General features: G+C 44.3%; 1 protein-coding gene across 2 annotated transcripts in view; it reads left to right on the top strand.

The window, feature by feature from the left end:
• PDS5B (PDS5 cohesin associated factor B) overlaps positions 1-20,951 on the top strand; it is a 148,963-nt gene extending 128,012 nt beyond the window's left edge. For both annotated transcript variants that reach the window (XM_040426139.1, XM_040426140.1), the window contains exons 25-34: positions 2,453-2,657; positions 4,343-4,457; positions 6,487-6,619; positions 6,706-6,825; positions 12,347-12,409; positions 13,035-13,180; positions 17,000-17,542; positions 17,782-17,880; positions 18,395-18,539; positions 20,182-20,951. In XM_040426139.1, coding sequence (XP_040282073.1) covers positions 2,453-2,657; positions 4,343-4,457; positions 6,487-6,619; positions 6,706-6,825; positions 12,347-12,409; positions 13,035-13,180; positions 17,000-17,542; positions 17,782-17,880; positions 18,395-18,539; positions 20,182-20,211 — 1,599 coding nt within the window. In that variant the 3' untranslated portion in view covers positions 20,212-20,951. The remainder of the gene's footprint in view (positions 1-2,452; positions 2,658-4,342; positions 4,458-6,486; positions 6,620-6,705; positions 6,826-12,346; positions 12,410-13,034; positions 13,181-16,999; positions 17,543-17,781; positions 17,881-18,394; positions 18,540-20,181) is intronic.
• Positions 20,952-21,796: the final 845 nt, after the last annotated feature.

The raw sequence follows: 21,796 nt of genomic DNA, 5'->3' as shown, positions 1-21,796 counted from the left end.
TTGATGGGTCAGGTGTTGGCGCTTTCGTCTTGGGCAGCCTTCCTGGTGCCCGTGGGAATCTTCTTTCAAGGAGCAGCACATATGGTTCCTCTGTACCGTCCTTACAACCTTGGGATCTGAATATGGTTTTCTCAGCATTCCTTCTTCTCCCGAAGGTGGTCTCTGACTTCTATAGCACATTCCCTTCCTTCGCACCCTACGGAAGGGAGTTACATTATGGACGTTGTCAGTGCTCTACTCATTATTAGCAGCCTCCACTCCCTCTCGGCGTACGGATCCCCTTTTTCTCTCAGGAGGGTCCTCGCTGGGGATTGGCGGCCTCCAAAGGGCGATTGCACGTTGGATTCGGTCTGGAAGTGCTGCAGCTTACCGCGCTCGGAGCGGGGTTCCACCCTTAGGTGTCACGGCTCACTCCCCCAAAGCACTGGGCGCTTCTTGGGCTAGGAGGAATCGCGCTTTGGCTGCACAGTAATGTAAGGTGGCTCCGGTCCTCCTTGCACATGTTCGCAAGAAGTTGCCAGGTGCATACTTATGCATCGATGGTCGCTGCGTGGGCCGCGTGGTCTTGCAGGCGACAGTTCTTAGTTGACTGCACGGGCGCTTGCTTCATGGGTCTGTGGTTTTCTCTCCCTGTGGACTGCTCTCGGACGTCCCATGGTCTATGTGTCCCCAAATGAATATGGGCGAAAAAACAAGATTTTGTAAAACTTACCAGTAAAATCTTTCTCGCTCTTCATTGGGGGACACAGCACCCACCCAGTATTGTTGTTCGGCCACAGTTTTGGCTGTTGCTGGTTAGAACCTGGTTCGGTTCTTGGCATTGTTGCTGTTCCACATTGGTTTTGTTGGTTTACTTGCTTCTCACAAACTGAAGCTCTCTCTCCAGGCTGGAGGGGGTATAGCTGCCAGGGGAGGAGCTAACAGCTTTATCTAGTGTCAACGCCTCCTAGAGGACATAGCTATACCCATGGTCTCTGTGTCCCCCAATGAAGAGCGAGAAAGAGATTTTACTGGCAAGTTTTACAAAAATCTCGTTATTTGGCCTCTGGTCAGTATAAGTCAGTAACTACTGAAGAAAGACTATGGAATAGCATAGTAGACTGTTCCATCTAGCGGAGTCCTGTGAAGGTGTATGTACATTAAAGGGGTTGTCTGAACCTGGACATAGCCACATTTTCGCCCAGACAGGCCCTGTGATATGAGCATCAGAGCGTTTCATGCTCTGATGCTCTCCCTTTCCTTGCACTGTATCGGCAGGGAAAGGGTTTCTTTGTTTATACAATGCTAGGCAGAGACTAGCAGTGTGTTCGGTGACGTCACCGACTGATGGGCGTGCTTTAGCGCTGCCCTAGCTGTTTTACAGGCTAGAGCAGCTCTAAAGCCTGCCCATTACTGCTGGTTACGTCACTGGGCTCACTGCTGGGCAGAAGCCTCTGCCTAACTTTCCTTACATTGAGAGTTTTTACCAGCAATAGTGCAGCCTGAACGTAGCTCTACCCACCCATAGACTTGCACAATCAGTTGAGTATTAAGTGGGAAGCACCTCTGGCTGTGACTTTAGAGGATCGGGTTTGTTGAAATCAAACATGCCTGATTAGTCTTTGTCCCTAACATCTACCAGTCGAGTGGAGTCAGAGCACCACCATACACATTAGATGGTCGGCAGATGCCACCTTACTTATATTGTGTTTAAAGGGAATCTGTCACCATGTTCTGACATATAAAACCAAATGTACCTTAATGCTTGTTTACCCTGATAGTTCCCAGCGATCGATCCATAATCTTCTCAGGAGTAACCTGTCCTATTTTATCGCCATATAATGCTTTCCTGCTGTTAAGCTCATTAGCATAAATAATTTCTTCCCTCACACCATCATAGCCTATTTCCCTCCCCCTAGACTTTGACAGCAAATTTATGCCCTCACTGCTTGTAATCTCGTCCAAAATCGCGCCCATGCACACTTGCCCTTTTTATGAAAGACCAATCCGCTACCTTAGTGTATGTCCCCTCACGCCACTACGTACGGAAGTAAATGAGGAGTGTGCATTACGGAGGGCAGCGTTGCTATACTTACACAACGTAGTTCTGCCCGAAATGAATACTGCGCATGAGCGAGATTTTATCTGTAGGGGCATTTCTTAGGCGCAGCTGAGGCGCTTCACTTGGAGAAAATATGACTCTTCTCCGGTCAAGCATGTAAGATATGACTCTTTTCTGTTAATTAGCATAAAAGGCGGGAAAGCGTTATAGGGCGATAAAATAGGACCGGTTAGTCCTGAGAAGATTATGGGTCGATCACTGGGAACCATCAGGGTAAACATTAAGGTACATTTGGTTTTATATGTCAGAACATGGTGACTGGTTCCTTTTAAGCACCTTAAAAGTATAATAAAGATCACGTATGGGTTTTCTAACAGATCACCTTGTATTCATTATTGTGTTTTTTATTAGGATGAATGTTACCAGGTCAGACAGCTGTTTGCACAAAAGCTACACAAAGGCTTGTCTAGATTAAGGCTTCCACTTGAATATATGGCAATTTGTGCCCTATGTGCTAAAGATCCTGTGAAAGAGAGGCGAGCACACGCCAGGCAGTGTCTGGTGAAGAACATTAATGTCAGACGAGAGTATCTGAAGCAGCACGCGGCAGTAAGTGGTAAGTTGGAACGGTGCATATCCTCCTACCTTATCAGCTGCTCAGTATTTAGTGAGCCTGTTCCCTACAGGGGGACAGTGCGCTCCTAGAACATATAATGAAGTGTTTTATATTGGGTAGCACAGTGGCTCAGTGATTATACTGCAATTACTGGGGTCCTAGGTTCGAATCTGACCAACAGCAAAATCTACATGCAGTTTGTATGTTCTCCCCGTGTTTGCGTGCTTTACCTCCGGGTTCTGCGGTTTCCTCCCACACTCCAAAAACCTACTGATAGGGAACTTAGATAGTGAGCGCCATTAGGCATTGAGTGATGAAAATGTCTGTAAAGAACTGCAGAATATGTCAGCGCTATAGAAGTGAGTAAAATAAATTGGAAATTGATATATTCTGGCTTGCCTTAATGCAAAAAGGGTTGTGTGAGATGAGAACAAAGGTATTGCTATTTTCCCCCAGAACCAGCTGCCCTCTGGTCCGTGAGCAGTGTCTAGCTCTGCTACATTAAAGTGATACTAGACGTAGCCAATGGACTAGTGGTGCGGTTTCCAGTTTTTGGGGTACTGTGGGGAAACCGACTAGTCTCATACAACCTTCAAAAATCTATTCACAAACCAGTTTGTAAAAGGAGCTTATCGTGGTGTCTTTTCTGTAGTTCTCAGCCCCTTCCTTTTGCATAGATTAGTAGACATTTCCACCACTTTTCAAATCATGTCTTGTGCAGTCTATAATTTATTTGTAATCCGCGCTGTACAGAGGTTGTACTCATGGGATTTCTGAAGTGTTGTGTTGTGTTAGTCACTTACTGCCTTCAATATGAAAATGTGCATCTTGAAGGTATATTCCAGCTTTTTGATATTGATGGCCTATCCTACAGTTAGATCACCAATAGCAGATTAGGTCCTGACATACAACAATCCCACCCATCAACTGTTTCAGGCAGCCGCCAGCGCCACAGTGTAAACCGTGCAGGAAGTAGAAGGCCCTGTCCACTATGTAGTGGCCATGCTGGTGTATTGATGCTCTGCTCCCATTCAGGTGAATGTGGTAGGGGCACAGCTACTACAAAACGTACAGCACCTTCTGCTTCTGCCTCCATCCACTGCTTAGTTTCCAGTGGCTGACTGGTGGGGATGTCTGGGGTTCCCGTGTCGAACCCCCACCAATCTTTTATAGATGACCTATCTGGAGGATACATTATCAATATCAAAAAGCTGGAATTTATGAAGGGTTATATGGCAGTTTTCTAGTGTACAACGGTTACAGATTGTTGCAGCATTCTTAACAAATATTTCCTTTTTTCTTCTTTTTATGTCACTCTCGCCTGTATTATGGAAGAAGTGACTGGAGCCTAATGCAGGGGCTGTGGCCTTCAATTGTAGATTGAGCTGGTGTAGGTTTGCTGTGCCGGTGCCTGCACTGCCAGAATATCTGCTAGATTTATTAAGCAGCCTGCACCTCCTAATAAGTTTGACACATCTTTCTTGAGATCACTTCTTAAGACTGGCTTATAAAATGAGTGTTAATAAATTCCTTTCCAGTATTTGGACACACTATAAAGTAAAACGCATAAAACAGTTACTGAATTCACATAAGATACGCTTGTATGCAATGTAGTGGTCAGTAAATAAGAAGGTATTAAAAGCGGTGTGCAGTTTGCTAAAATAGTGACTCTTTTTTTCATTCAGAAAAGCTGCTGTCTCTGCTGCCTGAATATGTTGTTCCATACACAATTCATCTTCTTGCACATGATCCGGACTATGTGAAAATTCAAGATATAGAACAACTAAAAGATATTAAAGAGTAAGTCTGCAATTATTTTTTGTCTGCCCACTAAAATCTATAGCAATTAGAAGTATCACAATACCTAGCACAAATGGATCACTTTTATTTCTTAGTGGGTCCTGCCAGCTGAACAACAGATGTCTTAGAATTCGTTCTAATGACTGAATTGGTGTCTACCGTACATCTCCAGTGAGAGCTGTATATACTGTACCTGCAGGTTTTACTCCCAACCTGATTTCTAAAGGCTGTATTTCTCGATCTAGCTCAGCTAGTACTGCAATCTGGGTCTTGTTTAAAAGCTTAGGTTGACTTCTCTAGCTTATACACCGCCTGAGATATGATGGGTTAAAGCAGCCCTCCCAGTGGAGGACATGCTGATGGGCTGCAGAAAGAGAGGGGACACAGACCTTCTCTCTCCTTGTTTAAATGTACATAGTCCCATGTGGAAGGCAACATGTACTTATAAGCATGTTATCAATTCCCCTTACCTTATCAATCCGTGTACTTGCCAGATATGGGGGTCTGTTTGTTTTGTTTTTTTTTTTTTCCCTTACCCCCAAAAAACAAGTGAGAAGAGGGCTTGTTCTTCTAATCACTCCTTTGCGCCTAATTAGGCTGTTCATTGACACCATGACCCAGATTTTTACGTGTCTGGATCACATTGTCAAATAATTTGCACCCAACATTTGTACCCCACACAGAAACATCCATAAAGTTCCCATTTTACACTGTTCCTGTCCATATCTGATCTTAAGCGTAAAACATGTAGAGTGCTTCTCTAGTGATACCTGTTACATGCTGCAGTAATAGCGATAACAATTATCCGTAGACTGGAGTCTAATACTTCTAACAGAAGGTAAAGGTTTCCATCAGAGACATATTTTCTCACTGTTGCCATCAATGGTTGATTTCAGTTTTATGAAAAACTTGCTGCATAGTTCAGGGTCAGCAGTGTAGTAGGTGTAGAATTTTTTATTTTTTTTAATCTGTACACCCCTCCCCCGAATTCTGCAAAATTCAAGGTCTACAGCTAAATTAATGAAAATATATTTAAAAAAAAAAATTGAACTTGAGGTTTTTTCAATTTTGATGTGGCTGTTGAAGACAGGTAAAGGTCTTGACTCACAGAGGCTATTCATGCAGTGGTAATCTCTTCAAAATGACAGATGTTACGTGTGTATTGCAGTCTCCTGCAGCTGAAATGACAGAGAACCCAGTGCGTTCATTCAGTTGAGACCTCCATCGCTCCCTGTGTAGATAAAGGAAGGTTCAAGCAAGTCTGTGCAGCAAAATAAAAATCTAACAGTAGCGTTCTGGCCGTTGTACGCAGGGTTATATTACAATATGTATTTGTGCAGGTTTTAGGAATACCATGAAGGGCAAAGTTGGCTGCACAGTGCGATGAGACAGCTGTGGGAGGTCCAGTCAGGAGGAGGCACACACAAGGCCTTATGGGACTCATAGGAAACATCCTCTTCAGCACCGCTTTGTGTGTCACTTCTGGATCTCTCCCACCTTCTGGGTGCTGCACAGCCAGGGCAAAAGGTGCCCCCAGCATGTGTGGGGAAAGAAGTCCTGCACAGTGGTATTCACTGTTAACAAGTGGATTCTTCTCATTAGCCATATGAGTGAACAAACCCCTATTTGCCATATTATTGACATTCCGCCGTCCCTGTCTATCTCCCTCTTGTGTCGCTGCCAAAGCTCAAATTTTGCTTCAGGAGCATCTACTGCGCACGCGCCACTACCGTGAAGTGTAATGACTTGTGCGCAGTATCTGCTTCCGAAGCAGAATTTGAGCTTAGGCAACAGTACAGGCAGGAGACAGACTGTGACAGGCGGAATCTCTGGCCCTGTCAATCATACTGCAGGTGGACGCTGCTTCACCCGTGGGGACAGAAGTCTGGTAATGAGACAAATTGATTCACTCATCTCTACTGTTAGCCCTTCATGTGAGCATTGCTTGCCGTTTGGTAGAGTTTAGAAGTAAAGGTTGTCATGCGACAACCTCTTTAAATGTTTTTATGTGTCTCTCATTTCTTTATAGGTGTCTCTGGTTCATCCTGGAGATCTTAATGTCAAAGAATGAAAACAACAGCCATGCATTCATAAGAAAAATGGTGGAAAACATAAAACAGACAAAAGACGCGCAAGCTCCAGATGACCCTAAAATGAACGAGGTACACAGAGGTTTAATTATCGGTTTAACAGTTGATGATGGATATGAGGTGACATGACTAGTGACATGTGCTTTTCTTTCTTGCAGAAACTATATACTGTTTGTGATGTGGCCATGAATATAATTATCTCGAAGAGTACAACTTACAGTTTAGAATCTCCTAAAGATCCAGTGTTACCGGCACGTTACTTCACACAGCCAGACAAGGTATGTTCTCAAAAGGTCTAGTTATAAGAGCTTCTAAAGCACAGGCAGAAGAGAAATTAGCTCAGTCAGTGAAAAAAGACGATAAGACATTCTTCAGATACATAAAAGGAAACTAAAACAAGGAATTACCAAATTAAAAACAAAAGAAGGACGGTATATGGAAGAAGATAAAGAACTAGCTGACTGCCTCAATGAATACTTCTGTTCAGTTTCTACAAAGGAAAATGAAGGAAAAGGACCTCAGTTAGGAAGGAAGATTAATGAATCTTTTGATGCATGTGTCTTTACAGAGGAAGAGGTTCTAAGTCAGCTGTCTAAAATTAATACAAATAAGTCACAGGGGCCTGATGGGATACACCCAAAGCTATTAAAAGAGCTTAGCGGGGAACTAGCAAAACCATTAACAGATTTATTTAACCAATCACTGGTAACAGGAGTCGTCCCAGAAGATTGGAAATTAGCAAATGTTGTGCCAATTCACAAGAAAGGTAGTAGGGAGGAATCGAGCAACTATAGGCCAGTAAGCCTGACATCAATAGTGGGGAAATTAATGGAAACCATACTTAAGGAGAGGATTGTGGAACATCTAAAATCTCATGTATTGAAAGATGAAAAACAGCATGGGTTTACTTCAGGAAGATCATGTCAAACTAATCTTATTGATTTTTTTTGATTGGGTGACTAAAATAATAGATGGCGGAGGTGCAGTAGACATCGCTTATATAGACTTTAGTAAGGCTTTTGATACTGTCCCACATAGAAGGCTTATCAATAAATTGCAGTCTTTGGGCTTGGACTCCCATATTGTTGAATGGATTAGGCAGTGGCTGAGGGACAGACAACAGAGGGTTGTAGTCAATGGAGTATATTCGGACCATGGTCTTGTTACCAGTGGGGTACCTCAGGGATCTGTTCTGGGACCCATATTGTTTAATATCTTTATCAGCGAAATTGCAGAAGGCCTCGATGGTAAGGTGTGTCTTTTTGCTGATGACACAAATATTTGTAACAGGGTTGATGTTCCTGGAGGAATACACCAAATGGAAAAGGGTTTAGGAAAACTAGAGGAATGGTCAAAAATCTGGCTACTAAAATTTTATGTGGATAAGTGCAAGATAATGCACCTGGGGCGTAAAAACCCAAGAGCAGAATATAAAATCAGTGATACAGTCCTAACCTCAATATCTGAGGAAAGGGATTTAGGGGTCATTATTTCAGAAGACTTAAAGGTAGGCAGACAATGTCATAGAGCAGCAGGAAATGCTAGCAGAATGCTTGGGTGTATAGGGAGAGGCATTACCAGTAGAAAGAGGGAGGTGCTCATGCCGCTCTACAGAGCACTAGTGAGACCTCATTTGGAGTATTGTGCTCAGTACTGGAGGCCATATCTCCAGAAGGATATTGATACTTTGGAGAGAGTTCAGAGAAGAGCTATAAACTGGTACATGGATTGCAGGATAAAACTTACCAGGAAAGATTAAAGGACCTTAACATGTATAGCTTGGAAGAAAGACGAGACAGAGGGGATATGATAGAAACTTTTAAATACATAAAGGGAATCCACAAGGTAAAAGAGGAGAGAATATTTAAAAGAAGAAAAACTGCTACAAGAGGACATAGTTTTAAATTAGAGGGGCAAAGGTTTAAAAGTAATATCAGGAAGTATTACTTTACTGAGAGTAGTGGATGCATGGAATAGCCTTCCTACAGAAGTGGTAGCTGCAAATACAGTGAAGGCGTTTAAGCATGCATGGGATAGGCATAAGGCCATCCTTCATATAAGATAGGGCCAGCGGCTATCCATAGTATTCAGTATATTGGGCAGACTAGATGGGCCAAATGGTTCTTAGACACATTCTATGTTTCTATGTCTTACTCGTGTTTAAGTTACAGTATACCTGTTCTGTTTAGATGTAACATTCAGGGTTTGGGTGCATCAGGAGCTAGGGGCTTCAGTGAATTAATAGGTTTTGTGTTGCCTCAGCAGTGGTTTAATACGCTTTTTTCAAACAAACTGTTCTGATTCTGCATCTGCAGCCATTTTGCCTAATCTGAAATAAGAAAAAAGGGTCCTTTGTAAATAGTCTTGGACTAAAGTAGTTGTCTCACTTCAGTAAATGGCATTTATCATTTACAGAAAGTTAATACAAGGCACTTGCTAATGTATTGTGGTTGTCCATACATCTCCTTAATATTTACCTTATTTTTCGCCCTATAAGACGCACCTAGGTTTTAGAGGAGGACAATAAGAAAAAAATATTGTTCATTAGACCTCAGGTCAGACCACCAATCGGACCTCAGCTCAGACCCCAATGTGATTGACCCCCAATCAGACCTCAGATAAGAGCACCATGCCTCATATCAGCCCCCATTGCCCCAAATCATCCCCTAGCAGCCTCAAATCATCCCCCAGCAGCCCCATAGTGCCTCATATTACCCCCCAGCAGCCCCATAGTGCCTCATATTACCCCCCCAGCAGCCCCATAGTGCCTCATATTACCCCCCCAGCAGCCCCATAGTGCCTCATATTACCCCCCCAGCAGCCCCATAGTGCCTCATATTTCCCCCCCAGCAGCCCCATAGTGCCTCATATTACCCCCATGGTGCCTCATATTACCCCCATGGTGCCTCATATTACCCCCCCCAGCAGCCCCATAGTGCCTCATATTACCCCCCCCCCCAGCAGCCCCATAGTGCCTCATATTACACCCCCAGCTGCCCCATAGTGCCTCACATTACCCCCCCCCCTCAGCAGCCCCATAGTGCCTCATATTACCCCCCCTCAGCAGCCCCATAGTGCCTCATATTACCCCCCCTCAGCAGCCCCATAGTGCCTCATATTACCCCCCCAGCAGCCCCATAGTGCCTCATATTACCCCCCCAGCAGCCCCATAGTGCCTCATATTACCACCCCAGCAGCCCCATAGTGCCTCATGTTTTATAAAATAAAAAACCCACTTACCTCTCCTGCTCCTGGACGCTGCCGCTCCTCGCCTACATCGCGATCCTCTTCCTTCTGCAGTCGTCTGTGCTGTGAACTGGCGCGCACAGCGTAAGGTCACAGTGCGCCCTCACGATGTGGACTGCACAGCCGAGGACCAGGAAGTGGTGAGTGCAGAGCCTTCACTGCTTCCTGGTCCTCCGGTACTAATGAAGAGCTTCCATTATTAGTATTCGCCCTATTAGACGCAGGAGCATTTTCCCCCCACTTTTGGGGGAAAAATAAGTCTTAAGGGGCGAAAAATGCGGTAATTGAATAGGAAGGAGATATCCTATTAAAGTGATGGGGGGCGGTGGATCTTACACCTGCTTGCCGCTGGGATGTCGATGGCAAAAACAGTTAAGGCTACCTTCACACTAGCGTTTCTTTTTTCCGGTATTGAGATCTGTCATAGCGTCTCAATACCGGGGGAAAAAAAATTGTTTTGTCCCCATTCATTGTCAAACCGCAGCAATCTGGGATGCAGAGCAAGACTGATCCGGCATGACCCAAAATGCAAGTCAATTGGGACGGATACGTTTAACTCTGACACAATCTTACAATCGTCCCTCCCCCATTGACTTTCAATGGAGTTAATGACTGACCCGTCTTGACAATGTTACAGATCCAGCCGGATCCAGCAAAAACTCTAGTGTGAAAGTAGCCTAAGCTGCATTCTCTTCAAACAGCTGATCAGTGGGGGGTGCTGGGAGTCAGTACCCCGCCGATCTGATATTCTGAGGATATGTCATCAATATAACAAAAGCAGACACCCCCTTTAATTCCCCTTCATCCAGAAGAAAACACTTGCCTACAAGTCACTTTAGTGATGCAGCATTGGTACTATTAATAGGCCTGCACTATTCATAGGGCGTTGATATTATATACACTGCTCAAAAAAATAAAGGGAACACTTAAACAACACAATGTAACTCCAAGTCAATCACACTTCTGTGAAATCAAACTGTCCACTTAGGAAGCAACACTGAGTGACAATCAATTTCACATGCTGTTGTGCAAATGGGATAGACAACAGGTGGAAATTATAGGCAATTAGCAAGACCCCCCCAATAAAGGAGTGGTTCTGCAGGTGGTGACCACAGACCACTTCTCAGTTCCTATGCTTCCTGGCTGATGTTTTGGTCACTTTTGAATGCTGGCGGTGATTTCACTTTAGTGGTAGCATGAGACGGAGTCTACAACCCACACAAGTGGCTCAGGTAGTGCAGCTTATCCAGGATGGCACATCAATGCGAGCTGTGGCAAGAAGGTTTGCTGTGTCTATCAGCGTAGTGTCCAGAGCATGGAGGCGCTACCAGGAGGAAGGCCAGTACATCAGGAGACGTGGTGGAGGCCGTAGGAGGGCAACAACCCAGCAGCAGGACCGCTACCTCCGCCTTTGTGCAAGGAGGAACAGGAGGAGCACTGCCAGAGCCCTGCAAAATGACCTCCAGCAGGCCACAAATGTGCATGTGTCTGCTCAAACGGTCAGAAACAGACTCCATGAAGGTGATATGAGGGCCCGACGTCCACAGGTGGGGGTTGTGCTTACAGCCCAACACCGTGCAGGACGTTTGGCATTTGCCAGAGAACACAAAGATTGGCAAACTCGCCACTGGCGCCCTGTGCTCTTCACAGATGAAAGCAGGTTCACACTGACAGATGTGACAGACGTGACAGAGTCTGGAGACGCCGTGGAGAACGTTCTGCTGCCTGCAATATCCTCCAGCATGGCCGGTTTGGCATTGGGTCAGTAATGGTGTGGGGTGGCATTTCTTTGGAGGGCCGCACAGCCCTCCATGTGCTCGCCAGAGGTAGCCTGACTGCCATTAGTTACCGAGATGAGATCCTCAGACCCCTTGTGAGACCATATGCTGGTGCGGTTGGCCCTGGGTTCCTCCTAATGCAAGACAATGCTAGACCTCATGTGGCTGGAGTGTGTCAGCAGTTCCTGCAAGACGAAGGCATTGATGCTATGGACTGGCCCGCCCTTTCCCCAGACCTGAATCCAATTGAGCACATCTGGGACATCATGTCTCGCTCTGTCCACCAACGTCACGTTGCACCACAGACTGTCCAGGAGTTGGCAGATGCTTTAGTCCAGGTCTGGGAGGAGATCCCTCAGGAGACCGTCCGCCACCTCATCAGGAGCATGCACAGGCGTTGTAGGGAGGTCATACAGGCACATGGAGGCCACACACACTACTGAGCCCAATTTTGACTTGTTTTAAGGACATTACATCAAAGTTGGATCAGCCTGTAGTGTGTTTTTCCACTTTAATTTTGAGGGTGACTCCAAATCCAGACCTCCATGGGTTGAAAAATTTGATTTCCATTTTTTAATTTTTGTGTGATTTTGTTGTCAGCACATTCAACTATGTAAAGAACAAAGTATTTCAGAATAATATTTAATTAACTCAGATATAGGATGTGTTATTTTTGTGTTCCCTTTATTTTTTTGAGCAGTGTATAATGGACTTTGTGTTTTGTGTTATGTACTGCAGTAAAATCATATAATGCGTATTTGTGGTTCCTTCACAGAATTTTAGCAACACCAAAAATTATCTTCCTGCTGATATGAAAGCATTTTTCACTCCTGGAAAGGTAGTTATTTTTCTACTATTCATTTTGGTTGTAGAGCTTTTTGTTATCTTAAGCTAAAGAATTTAGGATCAGAACCATTCATTTGCATTATAATTGTACATCATATGTAGTTGGCTCCAAGACCCCAGGCCTATTCCCTTGTTGGGCTACTTTCACATCTGCGATTTTGCTGTCCGGTTTTGAGATCCAGCATGGGATCTCAAAACCACAGCAAAACGCTTCCGTTGTAATAATACAACCGGCTGCATCCCGGTTGCATCCGGTTGTATTATAGCGAAAATCTATTTTGTGCCGGCCTGGGAATGCATTCTGGAGCACTCCGTTCCAGTTTAAGTTTGGTCCACATTGACAATGAATTGGGACAAAAACTAAAGAGTTGTGCTGCGTTTTTGAGACCATGTGCTGATCTTAAAACCGGACAGCACAATGCTGATGTGAAAGTAGCCTTATAGGAGTTGTCCTACTGTAGTATTTTGCCTAGAATTAATAAATTGCTTTGCTCAGTGCTGTGGTTCTATTGTGAACAAGAAGAGCTTCTTATGTTCTGTATTGTAGAATAGATCATAGATGTGATCTCTGTGCATTTTGTCTCTTATTTTAATGTCTTGTATTTATCGTTTTTTAGCCCAAGTCCACAAATGTTCTCGGAGCAGTAAACAAGCCCCTATCATCAGCGGGGAAGCAAACACAGTCAAAGGCATCTAGAATGGAAACGGTCAGCAATGCGAGTAGTGGGTCTAATCCAGGCTCCCCAGGAAGGATTAAGGGAAGGTATGAAACAAATACTTTCTTCTCTTTACAGCATGCTTTTTTTTCTCTTTCCTCCACAGTTTTTTTTTTTTTTTTTTCTTGTTGTATAATTAGTGCTTGAAAGTTCATGAACCCTTCAGAATTTTTTTTATATTTCTGCATAATTTGACCTAAAACTATAACATTTTCCCACAAGTCCTAAAAGTAGATTAAGATAACCAAATCAAACAAATGATTCAAAAATATTAGACTTGGTCTTTTATTTCTGAAGGTAAATTATCCAATATCAGGTCTGAGTGGCAAAAGTATGTGAAGCTTTAGACTAGAGATACCTGAGCGAGTTAAATGTAAGGAACTCGCAGCGTGTGTCACTGAGAGGTCCCTTCCTGACCTCCGCTCCTCTGACAGGATCACATAGCATAAGGCTCCATTCACACGTCCGCAATTTTGTTCCGCATTTTGCGGAACGGAATTGCGGACCCATTTTTTTTCTATGGGGCCACCACGATGTGCGGCCCGCATCCGGAAATGCGGTCCCGCACTTCCGGGTCCGCATTTCCGTTCCCGTAAAAAATGTAACATGTCCTACTCTTGTTTGCAATTGCGGACAAGAATAGGCATATTCTATTAGTGCCGGCGATGTACGTGTTTCTTGGATCCGCAAAACACACACGGATGTGTGAATGGAGCATTATACCGATTTTATAATACTGTGTAATCCTTAGGCTTCATGCACACAAACGTATTTGGTTTCCGCGTCAGTTCAGTTTTTTTTTTGTTTTTTTTTGCGGACCGTATGTGGAACTGTTCATTTCAATGGGTCCGCAAAAATAACGGAAGTAACTTCGTGTGCTTTCCGTTTCCGTATGTCCGTATTTTCGTTCTGCAAAAAAATAGAACATGTCCTATTATTATCCGCATTACGGACAAAGATAGTACTGTTCTATTAGGGGCCAGCTGTTCCGGAACGCAAAATACATACGGTCATGTGCATGAGGCCTTAGAGTCCTGAAATCTACTGAATTACACTCCCGGCACCCCCACTGATCAGCTGTTTAAAGTGCAGGCACCGCTTCATGCGAGCTCTGCTACCTCTTCATTACACTGCACTTTCTCTTGGAAATACCTGCTCCATTCAAGTAAGTAGAGTGAGTGCTTGTACAGTAATTACAGTAAACCACTGCTCCACAGGAGTACTGTGAAGAACAGGAAGCCATGCTTGCACGGAGTGCCACCTCCTCGTCAAGCAGCTGATTGATGTGGGTCCTATCCTGAAGATAGGTCACCAATATTATTGGCTGGACAATCCCTTTAACACTCAAATGAACCTTCATGCAATTGCGCATTAAAGGGGTTTTCCAGAAATAATTACATTTTATGTAATGCCCGCAGCCTGCCTCCCAAAACAGAAGATTCCGCTCTCTGCCACTGCGGTTCTCAGATACAGCGGAGGCAGCGCAATCTTCAGATATCCACGCTGTTTGCATCTGGCAGTGCATGGGCATGGCCACCTGCTCCACTGCAGCCAATAACTGGCTACAGTGTGACATTTTGCTTGTGGCCACATCACTGCCAAAGCCGAATTATCGATGCCCAATCGATACTTTTGTACCGGTACCGATTCGATACTGGGATTTGCCTTTTACCGATACTAGGCTGCGCTATTGCACAGCCTAGTATTTGGGAACATGGAGTGCGCTGCTCTCAGCGCACGTCATGTTCCCTGAGCAGCACAGGGGAGATGGAGTCTCTCCCTCCCCCTGTGCCGCTACCACCAGTGTCAGGATAGAGGAGGAGGAGGCACTGTGGCCACTGCGCCACCAATGAAGATAACCAATTAATACAAATGCAGGCGGCGGGTGCCTCTATGACAAGGCGCTGCGATCCGTGGCAGTTAACCCCTCAGGTAATTAGCGCAGTGCGCGCCCCCAACCCCTCCAGTTTTAAGATCATTGGTGGCAGTGGCCACAGGGTGCCCTCCCTTCCTCCTCATTGGTGGTGCAGTGTTAGTTTCAATCGGAGCCCCAGCAGTGTAATCGCGGGGCTCTGATTGGTTACCATGACAGCCAGGACGCTGCTGAAGCCCTGGCTGCCTTAGTAAGCTGCCTGCTGCTGTGTGCACAGGGCAGCAGGGACAGCGTAAAGTCCTATTCTTCCTAATAGATCTCTATTAGAGTAAATAGGACAAGGGATCAAAAGATCCCAGGTTCTAGCCCCTAAGGGGGGATAAATGGCTATTAAATAAAAAACTAAATCGCCTCCTTTCCCAATTTTACATATGAAATATATAAACAATAAATAAATAAACATATTGCATATCTCCATGTCCGAAAAGTCCAAACTATTGAAATATTTTTTAGGGGCTAGAAAAAATCTCCTATGCGGTGAACGCTGTAAAAGAAAAAATAAACAAATAAAAATTGTGAGAGTCGCCATTTTTTTGTCACCTTGTCTTTCCCCCCCCCCCCCCCCCCCCCCACAAAAAAAAAATAGGATAGGACTGTTCTGTTATGGGCCGGACGTTCCATAAAATGCGGAATGCACGCGGCTGTTTTGGTGTTTTATTTTTTTCGTGTGGTATAGAGTAGGGATCGACCGATATTGATTTTTTTAGGGCCGATACCGATAATTTGTGAACTTTCAGGCCGATAGCCGATAATTTATACCGATATTCTGGGAATTTTCATTTTTGAGAGAAAAAAAATTCCTATACAAATCATCTGAAAATTAATATGTTTATTGTTAATGTGTATTTTTTTGTTTATTGTTAATGTGTATTTTTTTTTATAAATCTTTTTCATTTATACTTAATATTTTAGTGGGTTTTTTTTTTACTAACTTTTAGCCCCCTTAGGGACTAGAACCCTTGTCCTATTACCCCTGATAGATCTCTATCAGGGTGAATAGGAGCTCACACTGTCCCTGCTGCCCTGTGCTTTGTGCACACAGCAGCAGGGAGCTGACTATGGCAGCCAGGGCTTCAATAGCGTCCTGGCTGCCATGGTAACCGATCGGAGCCCCAGGCTTACACTGCTGGGGCTCCGATCGGAGGAGCAGGGGAGAGGGGACTCTGTGGCCACTGCCACCAATGAGTAATACTGGGTGGGTGGGGGCAGGGGCGCACTGCGCCACCAATGTTTTTACTATTGGCCGGGATTGGGATGGGGGTGGGGGGCGCACTGCGCCACCAATGATTAATACTGGGGGGCGGGGCGCACTGCGCCACCAATGAAGATAAGTCTCTCATTCATTCATATACAGGAGGCGGGAGCTGGCTGCAGAATGACATAGCCGGCTCCCGACCTCTATGAGCGATAGCTGGGGTCCGCGGCACCTGAGTAGTGAATGTTACAGAGCATTAGATTGCATAGAAAGGGGGAATATAAATGTAATTTTAACTCCTAAGACTCCTGTACCCAGCCTTCTGTCTCCCAGGGAAGCACAAGTCAGAAGCACAGCGTCTGCACAGCCCTTCTTTTCTAATGGACGGATGGCCCTTTTAGCAACGCTCTTTTGAAGAGTGCTCCTAAGGGCCATTTCAGCCCCAGTTTTCTACCAAAAATATGACAGTTATCCTTTAAGATATGCAGAGTTCATACATGTCACTTGTGTCTATGCAGAGGATACCCCTTACATATGAGCACATGTTTTTTCTGACTAAGATGTGTGACAACATGCTCAACAGTTCACACTCCTGGGATCAGTGAAGGCTTTACAGAGGGAAAGAGGTGCTTACTTGCAGCACCCCCCCCCCTTCTTTCATCTCGCTCCCAGATTTCGAGCTGTTGCGGCTTCCTAATGATACCATTGTTGAAACTAACCTTTGTATTCTGTTGACAGCACTGAACTTGATCACGGTGAAAATGAAGAGTATTCAATGATGTCGTCTCCAATGTCTTTGAAGAAAGGCGATAAAAGAGATGACTCTGACATGGATAAACAAAGAGGACGGAAAAAACAGTCTCTCCTAGACCAAGATGACAGTTTAAGTATGGATGAGCTCTCCAAATCTGTTCAGGAATCCAAAACCAGGAGCGGCCAGCGGGGTAGAAAGAGAGCGGCTGCTGCCTCAGAGTCCGATGACCAACAGTGGCCAGAAAAAAGGTTAAAGGAAGACCTGCTTGAATTTGAAGATGAACAAAATAGCCCACCTAAAAAAGCGAGACGTGGAAGACCACCTAAGTCTGCTAAGGGGGGGCCTGCAAAAGAAGAGTCCGCACCAAAGACTCCTAAAAGGGGCAGAAAAAAGTCTGTCCCGGTAGAAAGCTCCCAAGAGGATGAAGAGGAAGCACTTGATATCAGTGAGGAACAAGACTCGGAAAATGTAGAACAAAAGCCAAAAGGCAGGGGCGCGTCGAGAGGTCCTCGAAAAACTGCACAAAAGTAGGTGGAAATGTATTGGGCTGATGGATATTTAGGGTACTTTCACACTAGCGGCAGGACGGATTCCACAGGCTGTTCATCCTGTCGGATCCGTCCTGCCGCTAGTGTGAAAGTAGGCTTAGTTGTTATCAGGTGCTAAGTAAAGAATCATACCATAGGACTTCTGTTAGGGACCTATCGTGATTTCATCTCTTAACCCTTTAATGCTCTGTGGACTAATTAGTATCTTTCTTAATTAGATCTGACCAGTCAGAATCTACTTTGGAATTATCTCAAGCTACACCACAGAAAAGACGAGGCAGACCGCCCAAAAACCCTCCAGGACAAGGCAAGAAAAGGTAATGATTTGTGTGTCTTAGTAATAACCATTACTTATGAAACTGCTTGGGCTTGTTTGGCCTTGGTACGGCAGACTCCTTCCTTGTTTTCCCTGTGCATGCCTAATTTTTGATTGGCAAACGGGTGAAAGTTGCATGCTAGCCCACAGACTGTAGCCAGCCTGTGTGCTCATGTCTCTGTACCACACACAATTAATTTCAACTGAAAAACGTCACAAAGCAAGTAGAGTAGATCACCCTCAAAATTGATGTTCTCAAGATTAATTGTTGTATTTGTTTTTGTGCTGATTAATTTCTAATTCTATATTTATAGCAGTTGGCACGCTGTTTTTGTGATACAGTGCTCCACATACATAGAATAGCCATAGTGGTGATTAATAAAGCCTTGCTTTCTGCCATCACCAATGGAGGGAGTTTAGGAGCTTACTGAATGTGATTGATCACTGAGCTCCGTGATAAAACTGCATGCTCCACACTCCCCATCAGACTGTAACATACTTTACTATCTTTTTAGCAATGTAGGTCGGCCGAAAAAAGTAGTCCATAAAGAACCTGATTCTGATGACGAAATGGATATATCACAGAATAGCCCAGCTCTCAGTGATGCATCTAGGGAAGAGGAGGAGACAGAAGAAGAAGAAGTAGTAACACCTGCACCTGTAAGTTTGTCTCTGTGGGAAAATTTGGCTTTTTGTAAAGGGTTATTCCCATTCTAGAAACTGATGGCATGTCGCTAGGATATGATGTCACTTCATGATTGATGGGTCAGACCTCTGGAACTCCGCCAGTCCTGAGAATGAAATGGTTGCCGTACTGGTTTAGTGCAGGTCCTTTACTGGTTCTATCTACACAGTGGTTACTGTCACGGCCGAGTGCCCAGGGGTGCAGCTGTGCAGGGAAAACTAAAGTTTTGTAGTTGTTGAGCAGACTAAGGCTACATGCACACGACAGTGAAAAGAAACGTCTGTTAAAAAGGGATAAACTGTTCATTTTTAACAGTTTTTTTTCACTGGAAACGAGCAGTGTATAATGTGATAGAAAAGTTGAAGCCAGCAAGGGAGGCAATATGGACAATCACAATACATTAGTAAGTGCCTTGTATTAACTTTCTCTACATGATAAATGCCGCTTGCTGAAGTAAGACAACCCCTTTAAGAGGGGCTGGGACATCCTGAGAAGCCATGTTACATAGAATTCACGTTGGCGAGTCACATAGTTGTGACCAGATCTTCATTCCATCATTGATAAGGCACTGTAGGCAGTATACCAGAGTATAATTTATTCAGTATGGCTTCATTGTGGTAGAATTAAGTACTTTATGGTGACTGCCTATAGAACTAAGAGTAATATGGTTAATAATTTTATATTGATGGGTGCTGTTATGTGGTTGTTTGGTATCTGTCATGACTATACTAATTTTTAGGACCCTTATTCAAAATCTTTTTGTATCTGTATACTTTTCATATATAATAGTTTGATAGTGTAATCAACACAGCATGATGCCAACCTGCTGACAGCTATAGATGTGCATGGCTTCTCTCACGCTGTGTCGCCTAACCAAGCAATCCTTCTAGTTTGACATCTTTAAAGAGGACCTGTCACCGATATGTATCCACAGGAGGTGAAAAAAGTAAAGATCTCAATGTATAAATTGCAGGTTTTACTGAATCTTTTCCTACAAAACTGTATATCAATCTGCTCTGCTTCTCCTGGCCTATAACACAGTGCTGTCAGATTGCATTGCATTTTTAGTGACAGGTCCTCTTAAAAGGGGTTATCCTGGAAAAGCTAATGATGACCTATCCTCAGGATAGGTCATCATTATCACATCAGCGGGAGTCTTGAGCCCTGGCACCCCACCGATCAGCTGTTTCAGGGAGTCCTTGCGCTCACTAGAGCTCTGTACATTGTATAGCGGCTGTGCTTGGTATAGCAGCTGAGCCCCATTGCCCTGAATGGAGCGGAGCTGCAAGAAGGCCTCACAGAGCACCCAACCTCTTCTAAAGGTTGGATATTGATAATTCATTAATATTAATTAACGGAAAATCTGTTTAAAGTGGTTTGAGATGATGTTGATGGCGTTATCCGCAGCTGCAACAAAATGTAGGGAGTCTTCTGGAGTATGGGCTGTAGTAAATATCGAAGAGACTGCACCACTTGCTGGTCGCTGCAGACCCTTCAAACAGCTGATCAGCAGTTGTGCAGAGAGCTGGACCCCCAACAAACTAATAATGGCCCAGATCAGTTTTATGTTCTCGGACAGTCCCTTTACAGATGATTTAAAGTGTATTATCTTTACAGTTACAGCGTCGTTCTGCTAAAAAACGATGAAGGAAAAGAATGAGCTGTTCTGGAAGAGACGGAAGCAGATAAAATGCCTGGAATGGGACGGAGGCTGTTCGCGTTCACGACGGGGTCATGCACGGACAACGAGAATGGACTTCATTACCCCCTCAACTGCAGCCACAATTGTGTATCATCGCTATGGATATTTGTGTGGTTTGTAACGTGTGCTGGACATGTAGACCTAAATCTGTATATAGCTCCTTTTTTATGCGTCATAAAGTGCTTGTATAGCTTTTATTTTGCAGCTTTAAATGACAAAAAGTGGATGGCCATCTGTTTTTCCAATATGACTGATGAAAATGAAGCAATATTTGCCATTGTGTGTGTGTAGTAATTTCCTTGGCCTTTTACTGTGAAAGAATTCATTTTGAAAAGTGTTATATTTTGTTCTAGACATGGATTTGTTGTGACTCAAATGGTCTTTCAACTTCTAATTATTTAATGCTCTGTGGACTTTTGGCCGCCCTATTGGTCTTTCATGGTGCTCTCCTCGATTCTTTTTCTTTTGGGTTTTCTTTTTTATTCATAATCCTGATGTCCAGTAGGATGACACGACTTGACCTCGTCAGATTGCTGTCATTTTTCACCTCGGTATTGTTGCCAGACCTGGCTGGCTGTATTGTGGCATTGCAGAATTGTATGAAAAAAAAAAAAAGTTTTAAACTATTATAATTTTTAAAGTGTTTGTGCTATGAAAATAATGTATTAAAGACGCTACCTATTTTTTGTCCCCTTCCCCTCTAGTTTGATGTCATTTACATTAAGAGTACAATTTTGGTCTTGGGCCATTTGCCTATTGTTTATTGTGGAGGAGATTGCTGCATGTAACAGCAGCTGTTTCCTCCACTGACCAGCAGGTGATTGCTGGGAAGGAATGTTTTCCAACCGACAATCGCTTGTGTTATCTGCAGGTCTAATATAAGCTTAAAGGGAGTCTGTCACCACATTTGAGCCTATTAGACAGATCCAATAGCGTTAATAGTGCCACCCAGAAGTTTAAAACGGTACCTTTGTTGCATATACCGGAGTCTTTTTTGAGCCAAAAATGAACTTTGTAGGTTCTGTAAATGCGCCGTCTCAAGTGCCCAGGGCGGCGTCTCAATCTTCTGAGCCCAAGACCGGACCTCCCCAACGGCTCATAACCCCGCCCTCCTTGTGCCTCTGCCCGCCCGTTTACACTCCTCCTCTCTCCTGCGGCGCAGTGGAAAAGGAGAGAGGAGGAGTGTAAACGGGCGGGCAGAGGCACACGGAGGGCGGGGTTATGAGCCGTTGGGGAGGTCCGGTCTTGGGCTCGGAAGATTGAGACGCCGCCCTGGGCACTTGAGACGGCGCATTTACAGAACCTACAAAGTTCATTTTTGGCTCAAACAAGACTCCGGTATATGCAACAAAGGTACCGTTTTAAACTTCTGGGTGGCACTATTAACGCTATTGGATCTGTCTAATAGGCTCAAATGTGGTGACAGACTCCCTTTAAGTCCTCAGAAGTGTTTTGTGTGGACAAAGTAACACCGATTTGCTTATAATTGGGGTTACACTAAGCCCTTTTAAACATTAGTGCAGTTGAACA

This window comes from Bufo bufo, chromosome 3 (genome assembly GCF_905171765.1).
Source record: "Bufo bufo chromosome 3, aBufBuf1.1, whole genome shotgun sequence".
Taxonomy (NCBI): Eukaryota; Metazoa; Chordata; class Amphibia; order Anura; family Bufonidae; genus Bufo; species Bufo bufo.
This window is presented reverse-complemented; position numbering and strand designations above follow the sequence as displayed.